General features: G+C 40.0%; 1 protein-coding gene across 1 annotated transcript; it reads left to right on the forward strand.

The window, feature by feature from the left end:
• The first annotated feature begins 336 nt into the window (after positions 1 to 336).
• On the forward strand, positions 337 to 13,874 carry LOC124157689 (prohibitin-2). The gene is made up of 7 exons (XM_046532629.1): positions 337 to 574; positions 750 to 870; positions 947 to 1,172; positions 1,496 to 1,621; positions 3,397 to 3,504; positions 13,145 to 13,222; positions 13,344 to 13,874. The coding sequence occupies exons 1-7, from the start codon at positions 445 to 447 to the stop codon at positions 13,446 to 13,448; spliced, it is 894 nt and encodes a 297-aa protein (XP_046388585.1). The 5' UTR covers positions 337 to 444; the 3' UTR covers positions 13,449 to 13,874.
• The last annotated feature ends 6,778 nt before the right edge of the window (positions 13,875 to 20,652 follow it).

Genomic DNA, 20,652 nt, shown 5'->3' on the forward strand with positions numbered 1-20,652 from the left:
GAACTTCCACAAGTATCGTCCCCAGTGCGTTCCCTAAAGAAGTAGGGTCAAGTAGGGTGACACTCCCATTAAACTACACAATCGTCAACAATGAACGCATCGGGACCACAAATTTAGAGAATCCCTTCTCCAAGTGCCTCAATAGAAATGATTTTGTAACTAAAATGCTTGAATAGTGGCACAAGTTCAGTGAATATTTAGATTTCATTTCGTTATGTATTAATAGTTCAGCTTAAGTAACTCAAACACGAACCCTGCCAATTTGAATTTGAGAGCATCCTAAATATCGGCTTTCAATTGTTTTGTTTTGATCCTCGCTCGTGCAGAGGGCGAAAAAATCGTTTCTCCTGCATTTCGTGATATGGGCGCATGCTGCTAGTTGCCGGTGTTAATAGTGATTAACCGTTAATATAGGACCCATAATCTTCTAGCTAGTTTTTAGTAATGGCTCAAAGTAAGCTTAATGACCTGGCTGGAAAGTTGGGGAATACCCCTAAAGGAGTTGGTACTGGGTTAAAGGTTCTAGCTGCCCTTGGTGTTGCTGCTTATGGTGCAAGTCAGGCAATGTACACAGGTAAAATGTTACATAAATGCAAACTGTGTTGCTCTATCAGTTTTATGGTATTGTTGCACAAGTGTTTCAATTCCTACATGTTCAATTACGGAATCTCTGTTCTTATCGTATGCGTGACGAAATCTTTTGTTGATGTTGCTCAGTATGTCGCTGATATTTTACATCTCCTCATTAGTTGAAGGTGGTCACCGAGCTATCATCTTTAGTAGGTTAGGTGGTGTTCAGCCTTATGTATATGCCGAAGGTCTTCATTTTCGTATCCCATGGCTGCAGTACCCCATCATTTATGATATAAGGTGTGTAAAACTGATAGCAATCAACTCTTATTTAGCTTGTCGTTTTTCTGTTTATTACTCTAAGTATTATTTATAGGTCGAGGCCGAGGAAGATCTCATCACCTACCGGAAGCAAGGACTTGCAAATGGTTAACATTTCACTTCGAGTTCTTTCTCGACCGGACGCGGATCAAATTCCCATTATGTACCGACAATTAGGCCTGGATTACGATGAGAAAGTGTTACCATCCATCTGCAATGAAGTACTGAAGAGTGTGGTGGCGAAATTCAATGCATCGCAGCTTATTACTCAACGACAACAAGTTAGTATATAGCATCAAATTTTTCTAGTGTCTCTGTCACTTTAATTTTAAATACGACGGTGGTTATTGGTAGTTTTCATGTACCTAACTTGTTATCTAGTCGACAAGTTATACGCAAAGTCATTGGAATTCGATATTTGTTGGGACACTTGTTCTCCAAAAGAAAGTTATTGTCAAGCATAGTGTTGCTTTTATCAGTTTTACTGGTTTACGTAAAAAGTAAAGTTAATTGTTACACTCTATTTACTTCTTCTTAGTCGTTTAACAGAGTAATCTTGATAAATTCGTTTAAGTATGTGCTACTAGTCAAATTTTCGTTTCAGGTTTCTTTGCTGGTTCGAAGAGAACTTACTGAGCGAGCCCGAGATTTCAACATGATTCTTGATGATGTATCAATTACAGAACTGAGTTTTGGAAAGGAGTATACCGCAGCTGTTGAAGCTAAGCAGGTGAGTATAGCTGTTAAATAGTGGTTAATGCGTGAGCCAGAGTGATAATATTTATTGGGTAACACATTACTCTCAGAATAGTCTTCTTCATCTATATGGCCTTTAATCAATAAATCTCATGCTTGTACTCGATCCAAACAGAAATTTTTACTTTTTTACAAGCTGAGCAAGTAGGATGGGATATGTTAAACTGAGGATAAATAATTATGAATTTTAGGAGGGTTGAGATCTTCTGATAGTTGCTTTTGAAAGGGATTCAAAATAATCCTGTGATAAGGATTTAAGCTAATCCTTCATAATTTGTTGGTTTTACAATGTGGAGATCATGGTTCAAATCCACGTTTTGAGCCATCAAATATTTTAATAAATGATTTTATAGAGAAATGGACATTATACATTGTACGGTGTCATCAATGAGCTTTGCGTTAATTTTTTCCAGAATTGGTGTCTGAAAGCATGTGGCTTAGGAACTACTTGAAGACGTCTGTCTTCTAAAATTTTGTCCTTGTAATGCTCTCATACAACCGGAAATTTTTAAAACTATAAGCCCCTTATCCTAGGAAAATTAATCATATCAGTTGCATTGTGGCAATGCACTAAAGACCCAATTGTGAATTTTACCCCATAATCGCCAAAGTATGCTTCAACCATGTCTCACCTAGAATGGAGTATATGTACACTCATCTGGACATCTGTGAAAACAGTGGACATATTGGGAATTGAAACTGCCTGAGGGCACAATGTTTTGGTGGTGTAGTAGGTAAGAATAATGGAGGTTCCACAGATCAAGTCTTGGTGATGGATTCTTTTATACTGCACACTCATTGTGGACATTTTTCTGATCTTTAAACTTAGCAAAAGGTAGCATTAGGTCCAGAGGATATTGCATGGCTATTAAATTCTTAAGTGATAATTTGTTTGCTGAAATTCAACTCCTTTCTTGCATCGTCTAGCCCTGCTTCAGTGCCCCATTATATGCATTTCTGATTCATCACGGCCTATTCCTCCTGAAGATTATTGGGAAAAATTAGCACTTGGGTCTATTGTGGGTTGTCGTAATCCGACGGAAAAGATTAATTACCCTGGTATTAGGGTTTTTAGAAGTTTTAAAAATCCCGTTTGTATGAGAGCATTACAAGGACAAAATTTTGTAAGACAGACTTCTAGTCCCCACTTTCAGATGCTGATGAGCCATGCATTAATTCTTTCCGCCACTGTACATATTTATTTACGTGACTTGCCCATTTCTGCTTTTGTACACTGAATAGGCAAAAATTATGATGCTTTAATAGGCCAAGATTTTCTCTGTCTAATGGAGATAGTGGACTTTTAAGGGTGAGAAAAAGTCTAGGAAAATGGAAACATATATGTATCTAACTAATCATTTTGATTTATTTCTCCTTCATCTTAATTATATTAATTTTTTGGTGAAGTATAAGTAGTATGAGGAAAAAACTTAGGAATTCAATTGGACTCCCAAGTGTAGATGACTATAGGAAAATCATGGTAAATTTGAACCTCGGGTTGTTGTTCCTTTCTCCATTTTGATTTTTGTACTGACATTGTTATAGCAATGCTCTTTAAAACTTATCAAATATGGTTACTGATTGTCATTCTCCCAATTTAAAAAATATTTTTCTTTAATTTCTATCAAAGGACTCATTATTGTAGGAGATAATCTTTTTTCAATTTCCGAATGAATTTTATTGTTAATTTTTTTGAGTTAATTTTATATCTAATTCTACTGAAAATTTGATGTTTATTTTTTTCTATAGGTGGCTCAACAAGAGGCTCAACGTGCTGCCTTTGTGGTCGAACGAGCCAAGCAGGAGAGGCAACAAAAAATAGTCCAGGCTGAGGGAGAGGCTGAAGCAGCTAGAATGATATCCTTTTCACACTCATGATTTATTTTATGTACAGTGAGTCCTCGTTTAACGTCACTTACCGTTCCTGAAATATGTGACGATAAACGAAATGACGTTAATCGAAGCATAATATCCCATAAGAAACAATGTAAAAAGTGAAAATCAGCTCCTAGACCTCACAATTCCTACGCGAAAAAAATGTTAGCGTATCATATCTGGGGCATTTTTTTACGGTGGGAATGCCAAACTATGGCATAAATACGAGTTCCTGTCTTCATCGACGACAATAGCAGCAGTGACGTAAATCCTCCTCCATTTTTGTACCTTCCCGCATTTTCTTTTCGGCTTCGCTATGGTGGTCGCCCGGGCGAGCGTCGCCTGGGCATCATCCAAGGTTCTTGGAGTTCAGTCTAAGAACCTTGGGCATCATCATCGCTAAAACATCGTCGCAGTTACAGGAACCAAAATTATTGTGAACTCGGAGAAAAAAGTGACGACAAAAACTCCGAGTTCTACACGGAAAAATGCCTTGAAATCACTTTTTAGGTTCCTGAAAACCATTATGTCAAGTTAAACCTTGCGCACCTACGCAAGAATACATTTTGCAGAAATTTTTGCTAAAACCGTAATCGCAATGAGGAACTTGCATGGGTCGTAGATTGCTCTAAAAACTATTTTGAATAAGTCAAATGGATACATTAGCTCGAAAAAATACCTTCAGTTTCTCCATTCAACATCAAAAGAAATAAAAAAAATTTCATTTAAAATCGAGAAAAATTTCTCTGAGCCGACCACTGCACGAAAACACCCGAGCGTTGCCGAGGCCAGGCTTGACGTCATAGGTGCCTAAACAACCGTAGGGAGTAGGGAAATACGCTGAGCGCATGGTGTAAAATTTGTTTTGAGGGAGTATTTAGCCGCTCATCGTCACTTTATTTTGGTCTGTTATTCTTGGGTAAGTTTTCCTATTGCTATTGTGCCTAGATTATTACTTGGGATATTAATAATGCGGCATCGGGATGATGAAGTACAAGCGTTTCACTTCGTATGTTTTAGTGATCGGAAAAATGGATGATAACGTTGCCACTCGTTCGAATAGTACACCTGAAATTCATCAACACCTACACAATACCCCGCAAGCCGCCTAAAAGGCATGTGGCATGGGGTGTTAGGACACCAGCCTTTTTTTAGGACATCAAAAATTGATGCCACGTCGACCCTCATGGAATTAGTTAAGACAAATTGCTATACGTCGGCGGCAAATCGAGTTGTAAAAGAAACTTGTAATACTGGAGGATAACGATCGTAAGCTGTGCTGTTGACATTAGAGTAAGTTGTGCTGTTGAATTTGGCAACGCCGAATTAACGGAGAAGGTAGTCCTATCCGTCCTACAGTACGAATTCATAGCAAAACAGTCTGCACACAATCCACATGTGAGATCGCGAATTGGTTCCGCTGCAAACACACACACAAGCTATAACCTATTTCAATAATATAGGTAAATCCATGAACAATATGCTCGCATATACCATAAAAATATAGTGGGAAATAGGCAAATACTCTTATCAAAAACTGGATGTCACTGTCACATTCATATATTCATCACGTACAACTTACAATAACAGAACTCGTTATGATGCAAACAACTATTTATTCATTGATTGAAACCCTTAAATTAGCCGACACAGGTGACTTTTCTCAATATTCGTTGAAATAATGGAATAACAAACTTCACTCACAGTTTTTATTTCAATAGCGTGATTGTGAAATGTCATATCTACGGTGAACAACGGAGATTAGCACGCCACTGACAATTTTTACACTACTGTTAGACATTTATCGATAGCATAATAGCACTTTTTACAATTCAATCACGATGGAACACTGATAACTCTTGGCTTGATTTTTCAACCTTGTCAAACTTTTTGCATCACAACCACTGGCACTGTGATTATTAGCAGTAGCTTAACGGGAGATGTCACGTTGAAAATAACACTATTTGGGCACAAAAATGTTCCTAGATGTCTCCAATCAGCGAGCAAAAGTTGCATTGACTGGAATTCACCCCATAATACAAGTTCAGACAGTCCTAAACGACGAATTCTCCGGTACCTACGAATAAACGGATGAAGCTGTTGTATATAAAAGCTAAGCGGGCATTAGTAGACATCAAAATCATTCTAATTACATACTTAAATGAATGATATGCCGTCAATAACATCAACTAACAATAGGGAACTTGCATACATTTCAGATATAATCAATAACCCCAAAATTATATAAAAATATATGTTTGCTTACCTCGGTGAAAGTTTTTTTGTTATTTTATGAAGTGGTTTGCGATATTTAATGCATCAAAGTTCACGAGAATTTTCAAATGCAAGTGAGAAGCGAAAATGCCCGATGATTGGCTGGTAGAAAAGTGACGTCATAGTTCAGTACGAGGAGGCACGGCCATATTACTTGAATTGATTACATGCGATGGCGTGGTTATGATTCATTTATTGAAGTGCAGACGTATCGGAGTTGTTCAGTGTGACTTCAGGGCTATTATTTGATCTATTTTCCCTCCATTGAAAGCGATAGATTGCGTAAAGATGAAGGAATACGGTTATTCCTAGTCTGATCCTAGCAAGCTTCCTGTTACTGATTCCATCATGATAACAGGGTATTTTAGTGAAACTGTAGACTTCGTCGGCGCGGAAAGTCGATGTCGAGAAATGGAAAGGTAGCTGATGTGCATCTGAAATGTTTTATAGTTCATAAAAAAAGTGAGACTTGCGTATAATATTGGCGAAAGCGTATACTCATGTGAAATGTGTATTCTTTTGGCAGTCCGGTAGAGTCTTATGGTGAACTTATTTCCACCTCGAAGCTGTCGATGATACTTTCAACTTAAAAATACCTTGCCTGGAGGGCGACAGGAAGCTCTGAGAAGCCAGACTATTAATTTTTCAATTTAGTAGCGATAATATAGACGAACTTCCAACACAATGTACCATCTTGTGACTCAAAACCCCGAAGCCACTTCCTATTCTACAGAAAGAATCGGTCAATCGCACTTCGATCAATATAATAAACACAACGTCTTCAGGTGTTAATAAGTTACTTTTGTAATGAAATCCTTCCTAAATTAGCATTAAAATGTGAATGTTTTCCAAACAGAGTCTTTAATACATTTTGGGAGCTTTTCTCACGATATATCTGAAACCTACTCTAAAGGGGGGAGCTAATCTTCATTGCGATCGGTTGTCACTTAAAAATTCCGTATCGGAAATCCTAGAGGGATGACCTTCGACGATGACCATGATCACCTGCACTCTCACTATCACTAGAACCCGTGGTGAAAATATCATCCCAATCCTATTTCTATTTGGTTTTAACTGGGGAAAGAGCAAGATAGAACTGCACATTCTTTGGGCAACTTTGGGTTTGACTTTCCCTCAAACACCCCATTTCCCCTGTGGTGCACATCAGTTCTATCTTTATACGATGGCCTGACAACCTTTAAATGGATCCTTGGTTCATCCTGACAACCAACTAAATGGAAATTGCTGATCCACGCGTCTTCCTCTATCTCCACAGTTTCCAAATCAAGGGCCGCGGAACATTCCTCTTGTGACTCAACTTTTTCTGAAAAGCAAGCCGGCGTAGAATAAAACCAAAGAATGCTGCGATTCATTTTTTGTGACCACCTCTGGATTCCATTCTTTTTCCATCTAAAAATTCCTTTATCTTTCGGGGTAAACTATGGGACAAGATAATGTTTAAATATTTTCATTAATTTATAACAAAATAAAAGTTCTAAAAATACCCAAAAGCCATTTTATTAATCCGCACTGATGAGTGTAAATTAATGTGGAAGATGAATGCTGTAGACGTAGTGCAAGTTCATGAAATTGACAAAACGGCTAATTTTTCGGTGCGCGGAGTCATTTATTGCACAGGCCGTGTCTTATACATTTTTCAATTTTTTTGTAATAAAATAAATCAGAATTTAGGATAAAATTTCCTTTAAAATGACGTATAGTTCATTATTATAGCATGCAGTAAAGCCAGGATATAAATTTGCAAAGTACAGCGGCTCATCATTTTGACGCCGACAGTAGAAGAAAACGCTGTCTTCTTGGCTGGCACTCGAATGCATGAGGATCAACGTTGCTCTATATTTTCATATTTCCTCCCTTGATTTTAAACATCATGGAATTTTCTATGTCCTTCCGTAACTAAAAATTGAACAAGTGCCATAAATAATTTGAGTCCATCGTAACCATCGAGAAACACCTATCTCGATTTTTGTTGTAAATTTGAGTTTTTATTCTACGGCGGCCGAATTATCGAAAAATCTCAGTTTCAAGTTATTCAGTCAATGAAATATGGAAATATTATTTATATTAAAGTTATCTTCGCTCACATAGCACACGGGTTTATCATTCTGTTTATTATACTCTTATTTTTCCGTAACGCTCATCCCGACAGACGGCATACATTGAGGCTTTTCTTCTAATTTCCTCCGTGGGAATGCAGACGAAATTTTTTTCTGGGGTGTTATTGCACAGAGGAACAATGCACCACTTGTAATTTTTCCTTACTTCACCCATGTTCTCCTTTAAACGCAACGTGGCTCTTCCAAACCTGCAGTTTGGGCTTGGATCTTGGACTCCTACTGAACTATGACGTCACGGCCAAATATTAGTGGGGGCGGTATTTTTTAGCCCGCGAAACTCGGGAGACTTTTGGGAGTCATTTTCTAGTGTATAAACTGAATTTTAAGCGGAGAAAAGTATATTGCGGTGCGAAAAATCCACAGAGGAAAAATCATTCGCCTTGACCGGGATTCGAACCCGGATCCCTCGATTTCCGGCCGAGTGCTTTAGCCAGTTAAGCTACCGAGGCGTCATTCTCCCCTGTGGAAATTTGTGGACTTTACCGGACAAGGTGGTATGGACTGCTGAGCATATTATGCGGCTAGCAGTCCAGGTCGTGCGCATGGCGCCACAGCCGGAGAACAAAGCCCGAACTTTGAACACTAGAGGTGTTCGCTCTGGACTTATGAAAGTATACCGGGACTAGCCACGGTGATAACTTTTTACGGAGTCACCCGCAATGCACAAATAGTGCGAAAAATCCACAGAGGAAAAATCATTCGCCTTGACCGGGATTCGAACCCGGATCCCTCGATTTCCGGCCGAGTGCTTTAGCCAGTTAAGCTACCGAGGCGTCATTCTCCCCTGTGGAAATTTGTGGACTTTACCGGACAAGGTGGTATGGACTGCTGAGCATATTATGCGGCTAGCAGTCCAGGTCGTGCGCATGGCGCCACAGCCGGAGAACAAAGCCCGAACTTTGAACACTAGAGGTGTTCGCTCTGGACTTATGAAAGTATACCGGGACTAGCCACGGTGATAACTTTTTACGGAGTCACCCGCAATGCACAAATAGTGCGAAAAATCCACAGAGGAAAAATCATTCGCCTTGACCGGGATTCGAACCCGGATCCCTCGATTTCCGGCCGAGTGCTTTAGCCAGTTAAGCTACCGAGGCGTCATTCTCCCCTGTGGAAATTTGTGGACTTTACCGGACAAGGTGGTATGGACTGCTGAGCATATTATGCGGCTAGCAGTCCAGGTCGTGCGCATGGCGCCACAGCCGGAGAACAAAGCCCGAACTTTGAACACTAGAGGTGTTCGCTCTGGACTTATGAAAGTATACCGGGACTAGCCACGGTGATAACTTTTTACGGAGTCACCCGCAATGCACAAATAGTGCGAAAAATCCACAGAGGAAAAATCATTCGCCTTGACCGGGATTCGAACCCGGATCCCTCGATTTCCGGCCGAGTGCTTTAGCCAGTTAAGCTACCGAGGCGTCATTCTCCCCTGTGGAAATTTGTGGACTTTACCGGACAAGGTGGTATGGACTGCTGAGCATATTATGCGGCTAGCAGTCCAGGTCGTGCGCATGGCGCCACAGCCGGAGAACAAAGCCCGAACTTTGAACACTAGAGGTGTTCGCTCTGGACTTATGAAAGTATACCGGGACTAGCCACGGTGATAACTTTTTACGGAGTCACCCGCAATGCACAAATAGTGCGAAAAATCCACAGAGGAAAAATCATTCGCCTTGACCGGGATTCGAACCCGGATCCCTCGATTTCCGGCCGAGTGCTTTAGCCAGTTAAGCTACCGAGGCGTCATTCTCCCCTGTGGAAATTTGTGGACTTTACCGGACAAGGTGGTATGGACTGCTGAGCATATTATGCGGCTAGCAGTCCAGGTCGTGCGCATGGCGCCACAGCCGGAGAACAAAGCCCGAACTTTGAACACTAGAGGTGTTCGCTCTGGACTTATGAAAGTATACCGGGACTAGCCACGGTGATAACTTTTTACGGAGTCACCCGCAATGCACAAATAGTGCGAAAAATCCACAGAGGAAAAATCATTCGCCTTGACCGGGATTCGAACCCGGATCCCTCGATTTCCGGCCGAGTGCTTTAGCCAGTTAAGCTACCGAGGCGTCATTCTCCCCTGTGGAAATTTGTGGACTTTACCGGACAAGGTGGTATGGACTGCTGAGCATATTATGCGGCTAGCAGTCCAGGTCGTGCGCATGGCGCCACAGCCGGAGAACAAAGCCCGAACTTTGAACACTAGAGGTGTTCGCTCTGGACTTATGAAAGTATACCGGGACTAGCCACGGTGATAACTTTTTACGGAGTCACCCGCAATGCACAAATAGTGCGAAAAAAAAAAAAAAAAAAAATCCGGTCCGGTAAAGTCCACAAATTTCCACAGGGGAGAATGACGCCTCGGTAGCTTAACTGGCTAAAGCACTCGGCCGGAAATCGAGGGATCCGGGTTCGAATCCCGGTCAAGGCGAATGATTTTTCCTCTGTGGATTTTTCGCACTATTTGTGCATTGCGGGTGACTCCGTAAAAAGTTATCACCGTGGCTAGTCCCGGTATACTTTCATAAGTCCAGAGCGAACACCTCTAGTGTTCAAAGTTCGGGCTTTGTTCTCCGGCTGTGGCGCCATGCGCACGACCTGGACTGCTAGCCGCATAATATGCTCAGCAGTCCATACCACCTTGTCCGGTAAAGTCCACAAATTTCCACAGGGGAGAATGACGCCTCGGTAGCTTAACTGGCTAAAGCACTCGGCCGGAAATCGAGGGATCCGGGTTCGAATCCCGGTCAAGGCGAATGATTTTTCCTCTGTGGATTTTTCGCACTATTTGTGCATTGCGGGTGACTCCGTAAAAAGTTATCACCGTGGCTAGTCCCGGTATACTTTCATATATTGCGGTACTAAGTGTTTACTGTAGTATATCAGCATACTGTTTATAAAAAGTATGCAATTTCCCTATTAACGTATCCCCCTTCCAATGGTCGTGGCTCAGACTCCTACAACGATGTTATTTAGGTATTATAAAGTTTTTGGTTTAACTGCTCCAGTTTTATATTTTATGCCCTTACTCAGATATTAATATTATAAATAATGCAAAATATGAGGGCTTCCAAGTCTCTATCGTCGGATATTTATCTTTAAATATAAAATAATCAACACGTCTAACAAATGAAGCTCTCACAACTGCTGGCAACTATTACAAACAATCACAACAACAGCTTCGCGTGATGTTTAGGCACCTTTGACGTCATCGAGGCTTCGTCGGCAGTGGCTTGGGGGGTGAGGGAGTTTTTCCCGCGCTTTAAAATTCGTTATATTTATCATTAAATATCTCGCAAAGGAAAACTCAGATATACATGCGGTTTTCTTTGTTGTATTCAGAAAATAATTTTCTGTCTGCCTGTGAAATAAAAAAAAATCACGCAAGTTCCCCATTATCAATAAACAACACTGTTTTACACTTTGTATAGACTGTCTATATTACCGCCCACAAAACGAACAACCTGCTACGCCTGCCGCTTCGCCTTTTTTTCGCGCGAAATTTGAAAGACGTGACGTTATCGCGAAGCGTAGGTGCGATAAACGAATGACGGTCTCAAAATTTTCGTGACGTTATCGCGAAATGATGTTAAACTGGGTGACGTAGAACGAGGACTCAATGTACATCTAATTCAATATATGCTGATGACCACCTCGGGTTATTTTACTAGCAATCTAAAAGGGGAATGACCATCACATGGGGTGTTTAATGGGCACTCAGATGGAACTAGACCATACTACATATAAAATGAATAGGTAATGAGGATTTGAATACTCTGTTGTGGGAGGATTTTAGCATGCCTTTTTCACGGGTCAGAAAAATTTCTGCTTGAAATAATTGTTGGACCCCAACTCTGGTGTTAATAACGTTATATGTATAATGAATTCCTCTTAACTGTCATATCACAAATAAAAATTTAATTCACAGCCATAGTTATAAATCTTAAGTTATGCAAACAGGTTGGTTATTTTATTTTTTGGACTAAATTTTGTAAGTCCTTTTCATAATATTCTTTGGCATTTTTCTGGCATCACATTTGCTACCACTTTTGAAGCAAGGAATTTAATAGAAAACTCATCCTTACAATTTTTGTTTAGATCTTAGTAATAATGAGTTTTTGTTGCAATCAAATGTATAGCATTTCTATGCTGTTCTTTTACATCTGAAGTCAGTGTTTTGAGACCTATTTTGCCCTGGAAAGTGGCATTATAAGGAGGCATAAAAACCATGTGAGTCTGTGACATTATATGTACATGATTTTTTTCGAGAGGCACTTAAATCTCTTGGTAAAAAGGTTTATATCTTAAGAAGTATGCAGTTTTGGTTACCTGAGTTATATATCGTAGTGAAACTTGGGGCTCTGGAGCATTTCCACAGTTGGACTATTTGCTCTCTAGTAGTCCTTAGAGGAAATTAAACATCTGTCTTCAATAATAATATACTTATTCAATGGTACATTTTATAAAGGTATGAAACCAAATTAAGTCTCATTTGCTGAATTGCCTCACGCTCAGAGAAGTCAAAGTTACTTTATGGTTCTCTTAATCAGTAAATTTTATTTGAAAAAAAACTACATGGGCAGTACTGATACAGGTTTATAAGTTTTTCGAGGTTGTTCAGTTAGTTCTGAGAAAAAAAGCTGAATGAGCATCCATGCACTCAAAGAAAATGCAAAGTGGAAGAAATACCATTAACACATTCAATGTAGGCCGATTTTCATTTAAGTCTTCATAATCTGCCACACGGTTTGAAAGGGGAAAGCTTGCTGAGACCATACACACGATTGAATGACTCAGAAGTGGATATTAGTTACGAACGGAGGCAGAGAAAGGGCTCCCGGCCTGACCAGCGGAGCGTGTCAATTGATGTATCTCGTATTGGACAGGACCACGTCAATTGACGTGCTCCACACTGAATGTGTTAATTTAGACTTCTTCTTTAATTTTGAACATAGGTATTCATTAATGAAGCAGGAAATAAGTCCTCACCATTGGCAGTTAATATTAATTCTTTTGTGTTAACAATCTGTAATTTAGTGGTTTGAGGCAGAAGAAAATTCCTCAATGTTACTTATACATACTCAAGACTATTAAATTATGTTGTATTTTATTCAATATGGTATTTCATACCCTTATTTTTTTAAAATGCTTTATTTGATATTGATTAAGATATTTTTGCTTTTTCACGGTAATACCTTAACTAGTTTTACTTGGGAGAGGCCATGAGTAAAAATCCTGGTTTCCTGAAACTGCGAAAGATTCGAGCAGCCCAGAGCATTGCTCGCACTGTAAGTATCAATTGATTATTTGAAGTTCATGAATCAATTTGTTGTAGAACTGTTCTGTTCTAACTTTTTCTACAATGAAGATGGTAAAGACAAAGTGATGATAATTAATTGCTTCTTTCAGATCGCTGCATCTCAAAATAAAGTGTATGTTAGCAGCAATAATCTGATGATGAACATAAATGATCCTGCATATGATGACTTGAGTAACAAGTTGGCAAAGAAATGACCGTGTGAGGAACCTCTTGAAGAGATGATTCCTGAGGAAGTAGTTACTGTGCAAGCAACAAGTGAAGTTTCCCAAGAAGATGGCATTTGTTTAGTTGGAAATTGCTGTGTGTAGTTTTCATGTTGCGTTGTCTAAGAGACTATGTAATTATTGAATTCCTACCATGTTGAAATATTTTGACCTTGTGTCTGAGCATTGCATACTGATTTTGCATTTTTGGTATACATGTCCACTGAAGAGGTGGATGCTGGATTGATTTTTCCTTTATTTTTTCTGAAACTCAATCCTTAGTAAGGCTATCTATATAAGTATGTAGTGCAAGTGGCAGAAATGAGATCAAAAATTGTTAAATGTTCTGTAGACTGAAAGAAATTTATTTTCCACTCATACCGGTTAGACAATAAAGTTTTCATGTATTATTTTTAATTTTATGTTATTTTTTTGTCTTTTTAACTTATAGTTAGGGAGTTATCAATGAAAATTTAATGGTTCAGATGCAACTTCCCTTCTACAAACCCCATGTAGTCCAATGTTGTATGATCAAAATTCCAAGGATATTAGCCGTAATAAAAGGTTTCTGAGACAGCTAAGTGTGACATGATGCATCTTTGTCATTAGAAAATCTTAACTTGGTGCAAGGGGTAATGCCTAGATCACACACAGCCTATCCCTCTGAGGATGTTGCTTCTATCTTATAATGTGAGGATTGTGATGTCTTAATTGCAAATTAATATGCCTCTGATCTATTTATAATTTTAAGTGCATCCAATGCAAAAGATTAGACCAATTGTGCCCTTAAATATATATATGGTGTTATATGTATATGTTAGGCATCAACCATGGTGGGATGTGAAGTGTTCTTAATCTGAAACCTCATTTGCCTTTGAGTACATTGTCATTATGCATCCAGTGCCGTGATAGATACATATTTGCATTAATAGTATAATGAAAAGACTGATATCATGTACCAGCCTACTCTCTGCCTAAAATGGGTTGTTCACGGCTTGAGTTAAAAGAAATTGTTGGGGCAGGCATGGAGAGAAAAGTTAAATTCTAGGGCTATCTTGCCTGCCAATGTTTGATTAAGCATGTAAATAGTTAACATTCAATTTATATGTCTATACAAAGAGGATTATTGCTCTTCCTATGTTAACAGGTTAAAGACATAGATTCAGTATTGGGAGGGAGTTGACAATGCACCAGAATGTATAGTATATTACACGAGAAGTAAGAAAAATGTCTTAAGTAGAATAAAAATTCACTACATTCAAAAAGATGAATTTAATTAACCAATCCTGTTTCTGCCTACTCGGTGCCCATTACTGATAGGTTGTTAAGGTTTTATCATCCTGGAAAACTTCAATTACATTTATCTTAGTTATTGCTTTGAAACACTATAATTTATGGCATAAAACATGTACACTTCATTTCAATCATGCACCCTATATACTCACCTTTTTCAAAATCCTTTCACAATAGGGTGGTTTCCTTTATTTTTTTATTGCCTAAATCGAAAGATTATTACTCCTGGAGTGCACATTTCACGCTCTTAGATTTTCGAATGACGATATCTATTTTTCACAATTAAATGAAAAGTGAAAAATTTCAAGCACGCGAAAATGCGACGGCTAAGTAGGAATGATGGGATAAGTCCGTGTGACGTATTTCTGGTTCCCGCTGCTGCAAGTGAGGTGACCTTGGGACGAGGCTTTGAGCGCTGATACGATGCAGGATGCTAGCAGGTAGCAGTGTACCCTGCTAGCTGGTAGCGCTTGGCTTAAATAAGGATTATAAATACCTTACCAAACGAAGAAAACTTCCCGACCTTAGCCAGTTTTAATAAGTGATTATTAAGACATGTTTCCCTGAGCTCTGTGCCTCATGCATGCATTGGTAATCTCAGACGATGTAAAACTCCTATCTACTCGTACAGAAACAAGGTCCCTGTGACGTCACGTGGAGTCATAGGTGGATCCGGGGGGGGGGGGGGCACGTGCCCCCCCCCAGACCCTCAAAAATATGCAAGATTTTTAATACGGTCCCATTATCATTGCATTCGTTTTGTATTACGAGGTATCCTTGTGCCCCACCCAGAACAAAATCCTGGATACGGCCTTGCTTGTGCCCCTCCCAGAAAAAAATCCTGGATCCGCCCCTGCGTGGAGTGGAATCGCATGGAGGCCAATGTGGCCTTTTTCAAATGAGGTTAAAATTGACCGTGGCCATTCGTCTAAACTGGGATTTCTAAAACCAAATAATTAGTATATTATGAATACAGTAATGGAGGGTAAGGAATCGCAATCAAGGCATTTCGTTTTCTTTGATGAAGGAAACTACCCTATTTGCATCATCCTCTTTCTTTGTATGATATGTATTTATTGCTTCATTTACATACTTGATTCCCTTTCATTCACCACCTTGTTTCCTTAACCACCAAGTATAACTCTTCCTCATGCTCTCCATCCATCTCACCACCTCCATTCTTCCCTATGCATACATATTTACATCTGGAATGCCTTCACTCCATTAAGGCCATTTTTACATGGGGCATATCATTGCACAGGTTAGCACTGAAAACATTTGTTGAAATTGCAAGAATGTTAGGTTGGAATTAAAGCAGGGGCTATTTTGCCTTCTTATATGCACTCTCGCAATTCACCACTTTACATGATGCAATTTTGAATGTGCCTTCGTAAATACATCAGATTGTGCAATGAAAATGCACCCTCCAAATTTACCCTGTTTCAGCTTCAGCAAGAAGTCTGGTGCGGGCTAAAGGCTCGGTTACACCATACCAACGAAATTTTCCCGGAATAATAAAATTAAAATCTATTTTAACACACCAATATCACCGATGAACATGAGTATTGAGTTGTACAAATTATTCAACCCAAAAAAATCGACCCATATCAGTTAATGTCTAAAGGCATGAACGAATTTGGTGGATCAGAGTGAAAAATGAGTGAATGCATGAACCAAATTAGAACAGGTTCTATTTTCTGCCAATACATTCATACAAGTTGGGTGGTTACAAAGTGAATTTTGGTGTTCGTTCATTCCGACATTGATAGAATATGTTTTAATGTACTGGGTAACCAGGCCTTCTTATTGTGTTCTCAGGAATTTATTCATTTTTGACCATAATAAATTCATGATTTGGGGCCAGAGGGTGCAAGGGCATACTCAGGATCATAACTAGGGGGGGGGGCAACCTAGTTACGACATTAGTTTATGAGATTATTTCCTAGAAAAAATAGTTTTATTTTAGTTACTTACTACTTGGCACTACAGCCCAGTATGGGCTTTGGCCTCCCTCAAGACGCCTGTCCATTCTCTCCTGTTCTGGACTTTCTCCCACCATCTGACAATCCTCATAGCCTTTATGTCTTCTTCCACATGCTGCATCCATCTTTTCCTCGGTCTTCCTCTTTTTCTCTTTCCATCCATATTTCCATGTAGAATCTTCTTAGGCATCCTTTCTTCACTCATTCTTTTTACATGACTTAGCCAAGCTAGCCGTTGGGTCTTCACAAACCTCACTATGTCTTCGCCTCGGATAATATTTTCTATTTCCTTGTTTGTTCTTATCCTCCAAGTTACCCCATCTGTCACGGGACCATATATCTTTCGCAAAACCTTCCGTTCAAATATCCGCAGAGCTTGCTCGTTTCCAGCGGAGATGCTCCACGTTTCTGCTCCATATGTCACGACCGGTCTGATAAGTGTCTTATAGATCTTGAATTTCATCTCCTTAGATAGAAGACTCGCGGCTGAGCTAAAAGCCACCGAGTGCGTCCACCGGGTTGCGGATGGTGGGTCGACCTTTAGATATAGAGGTTAGCTGCGAGATAAGCGAGTTCTCTCGTCGAATAAGCAGTCGTGGACAAAAAGCGGCGGTATTCTGAGGGGGTATTGGGCTACCCTTGGGTAAGGTAGGCAATTTAAAAGATACCAAAACCTGTGAAGATACCGTGACTTGGCGACTGGGGGCCGCCAATAATTATGCCTCCCATCACCCAGGGGAGAGGGCAGCAGCTCTTCTTCACATGTGCGAAGGTGGAGACCATACTGGTCGGTATAGCGACACACATTCCACTACGGGCGTGGTAACATTTACTTTAACGGCTGTAGTACTGCGATGTGGAAGGCAAGGGGAAACCACCACATTATCATCCCGAGGAGTCACAGCTACTCCACTCAATTAATATAATGACATGATGGAATTCTCTCGGGTAATATATTCCGGAGGTAAACTAGTCCCCCATTCGGATCTCCGGGCGGGGACTACTCGAGAGGGTACATCGGTCAAACGAGATAGAATGTTACGGATAGGAACAATCGAACGTCAGATCACTTAGTACCTGCGGTAAGCTAGAGAACTTGAAGGTGGAGATGCGAAGAATGAACCTCGATGTATTAGGCATCAGCGAAATGAAGTGGCCCCAGGAAGGAGACTTTTGGAGTGGAAGCTACAGAATGATACACACGGGATCGCTAAATGGTAATGCTGGAGTAGGCATAATGCTTAGAAAGAGCACCGGGATGCGTGTTGAAAGCTACCTGCAGTTTAATGAAAGGATAGTAATGGTGAAGATAGATACTAAACCCGTAGCTACTGTAGTGGTACAGGTTTACATGCCTACGTCAGATTATGAAGACGAAGAAGTAGAAGATGTCTACCAAGATATAGCGGAAGTTATCAAGCAGATAAGAGGGGAAGAAAATCTTATTATTTTAGGGGACTGGAACGCTGTCGTCGGCGAAGGTCAAGACGGAATAATAACTGGGAAATATGGGTTGGGTAACCGAAATGAAAGAGGAGAAAGGCTACTTGAATTCTGCACGGAGCACAGGCTAGTGGTTGCCAACACTTTATTCAAAAATCCCCTGCGAAAAAGATACACGTGGAAGATGCCAGGAGACCGTAGAAGATTCCAAATCGACTACATTCTAGTGAAACAAAGATTCAGGAACCAGGTGAAGGACTGCAAAAGCTATCCAGGGGCAGATATCGATAGTGACCACAACCTAGTTATGATGAAATGCCACTTTAAATTTAAAAAGTTGAAGAAAGCCGTGAAAAACATACGGCAGGTTGAAAAATTGAGGGAGGTTCAGCATCAACTGGCTTTTAAAGAGGCTGTAGAAAATAAAATAGGGGAGGATCCGACAAACAAACCAATGGAAGAGAGTTGGAAAACCATTAGAAGTGGTCTGCAGGCGGCAGCTGAGGAAGTTCTTGGTAAAAGAAGAGTTGTTATGAAAAAACCATGGATCACGCAGGAAGTATTAGATCTCATTGAAGAAAGAAGAAAATACAAGGCTGCGAAAACAGAGGAAGGACAGAATCGTTACAAGAGGATAAGGAACGAAATATGTCGTAAAGCGCGGAAGGCTAGAGAAACATGGATGAAAAGCATTTGCGAAGACGTGCAAAACAATCTTAAACATGGAAAAGTAGAGGCCGCTTATAGGATAGTGAGGAACCACTTTAAGGAAAGGGGCGTAAGATGTAATACCCTTAGGGATAAAAACGGAGAACTATTGATTGAAAACGAAGAAAAAGGGAAGAGATGGAAGGAATATCTGGAAGATTTGTACAAAGGAAGTCGCCTCAGAACCAATGCTATCGAAAACGAGAGGGAAGTGGATGCCGATGACATGGGAGCCCCAATATTAAGATCGGAATTTGATGCGGCTGTACGAGACCTCAGGATAAATAAAGCGTCTGGCATTGATGACATTCCTGCAGAACTAATTAAAAATTCAGGAGAGAAGACGTTGAACCAGCTATACAAAATCATTAGTGAAATGTATACGACAGGTGAGATACCAAAGGATTTCGAGAGGAACATTATAATCCCTATTCCTAAGAAGAAACGAGCGGAGAAGTGCGAAGATTTTAGGACCATAAGCCTAACTACACATGCATCAAAGATACTGACAAGGATCATCTATAGAAGAATAGAACGAGAAGCAGAAGAGTACTTGGATGAGGACCAATTTGGATTCAGAAAAAACAAAGGCACAAGGGAAGCAATATTGGCCCTAAGACTGCTCATAGAAAAGAGAATGGAAAAGAACAAGCCAACATTCGTTGCGTTTGTGGACTTAGAGAAAGCATTTGATAACGTGGATTGGAGCACAATGCTTGGAATCCTAAAGGAAATTGGGGTTCTTTATAATGACAGAAGAATCATCCACAGTTTATACAAAAACCAAGTAGCCGTGATGAAATCAGGGCCCAGCTGTGAAGAAGCAAGAATTAAGAAAGGAGTGCGACAAGGCTGTACATTGTCACCCGTAATTTCAACGTTTACATTGAAAAAGCCATTAAGGAAATCAAAGAAAAGGCATTGGGAGTGAATATCCATGGAGAAAAAATAAGCATGCTAAGATTTGCCGATGACATAGCCGTTATAGCAGAAACAGAGAAGGATTTGAAAAATATTCTGGTTAATATGGGTAGGGTAATGAGTAGATATCAACTGAAAATAAGCACGAAGAAAACCAAGATCTTAGTATGCAGCACACGAGAAGAAGTGAAGACCAACATTAAAATAGGGAGGCAAAAACTAATAGAGGTGGATGAATTCTGTTATTTGGGAAGCAAGATAACTAGTGACGGGAGAAGCAAGAAAGAAATTATCACCAGAATAGCCCAGGCGAAGAGAGCATTCCACCAAAAGAGAGACCTGCTTACAGCGGGAAACTTAAATATGGAAGTAAAGAAACAATTTATAAGAACCTACATCTGGAGTATGCTCCTATATGGAAGTGACGCATGGACAATGACCGCAGCGGAGAAAGCAAGAATAGAGGCCTTTGAAATGTGGTGCTACAGAAGAATGATGAAAATCAAATGGATCGACCGAGTTAGTAACGAGGAAGTCCTAAGAAGGGTAGGAGAGAAGAGAAGCTTCATGAAAACCTTAATAAGAAGACGGAACAACCTTATAGGCCACATCTTGAGACATGATGGCCTGATGAAGACAATCGTCGAAGGACAGGTGGAAGGCAAGAATGGAAAAGGAAGACCTCGAACAAAATATATGGAACAAGTAAAGAGAGATGTGAAAGAGAAGAAATACGTAGGAGTGAAAAGATTAGCTGATAGGAGAACTGAGTGGAGAGCTGCGTCAAACCAATCCTAGGATTGTTGACCAGTGATGATGATGATGATGATAGATAGAAGAGTTGACTT

The sequence above is a fragment of the Ischnura elegans genome, chromosome 4 (genome assembly GCF_921293095.1).
Source record: "Ischnura elegans chromosome 4, ioIscEleg1.1, whole genome shotgun sequence".
NCBI classification, from domain to species: Eukaryota; Metazoa; Arthropoda; class Insecta; order Odonata; family Coenagrionidae; genus Ischnura; species Ischnura elegans.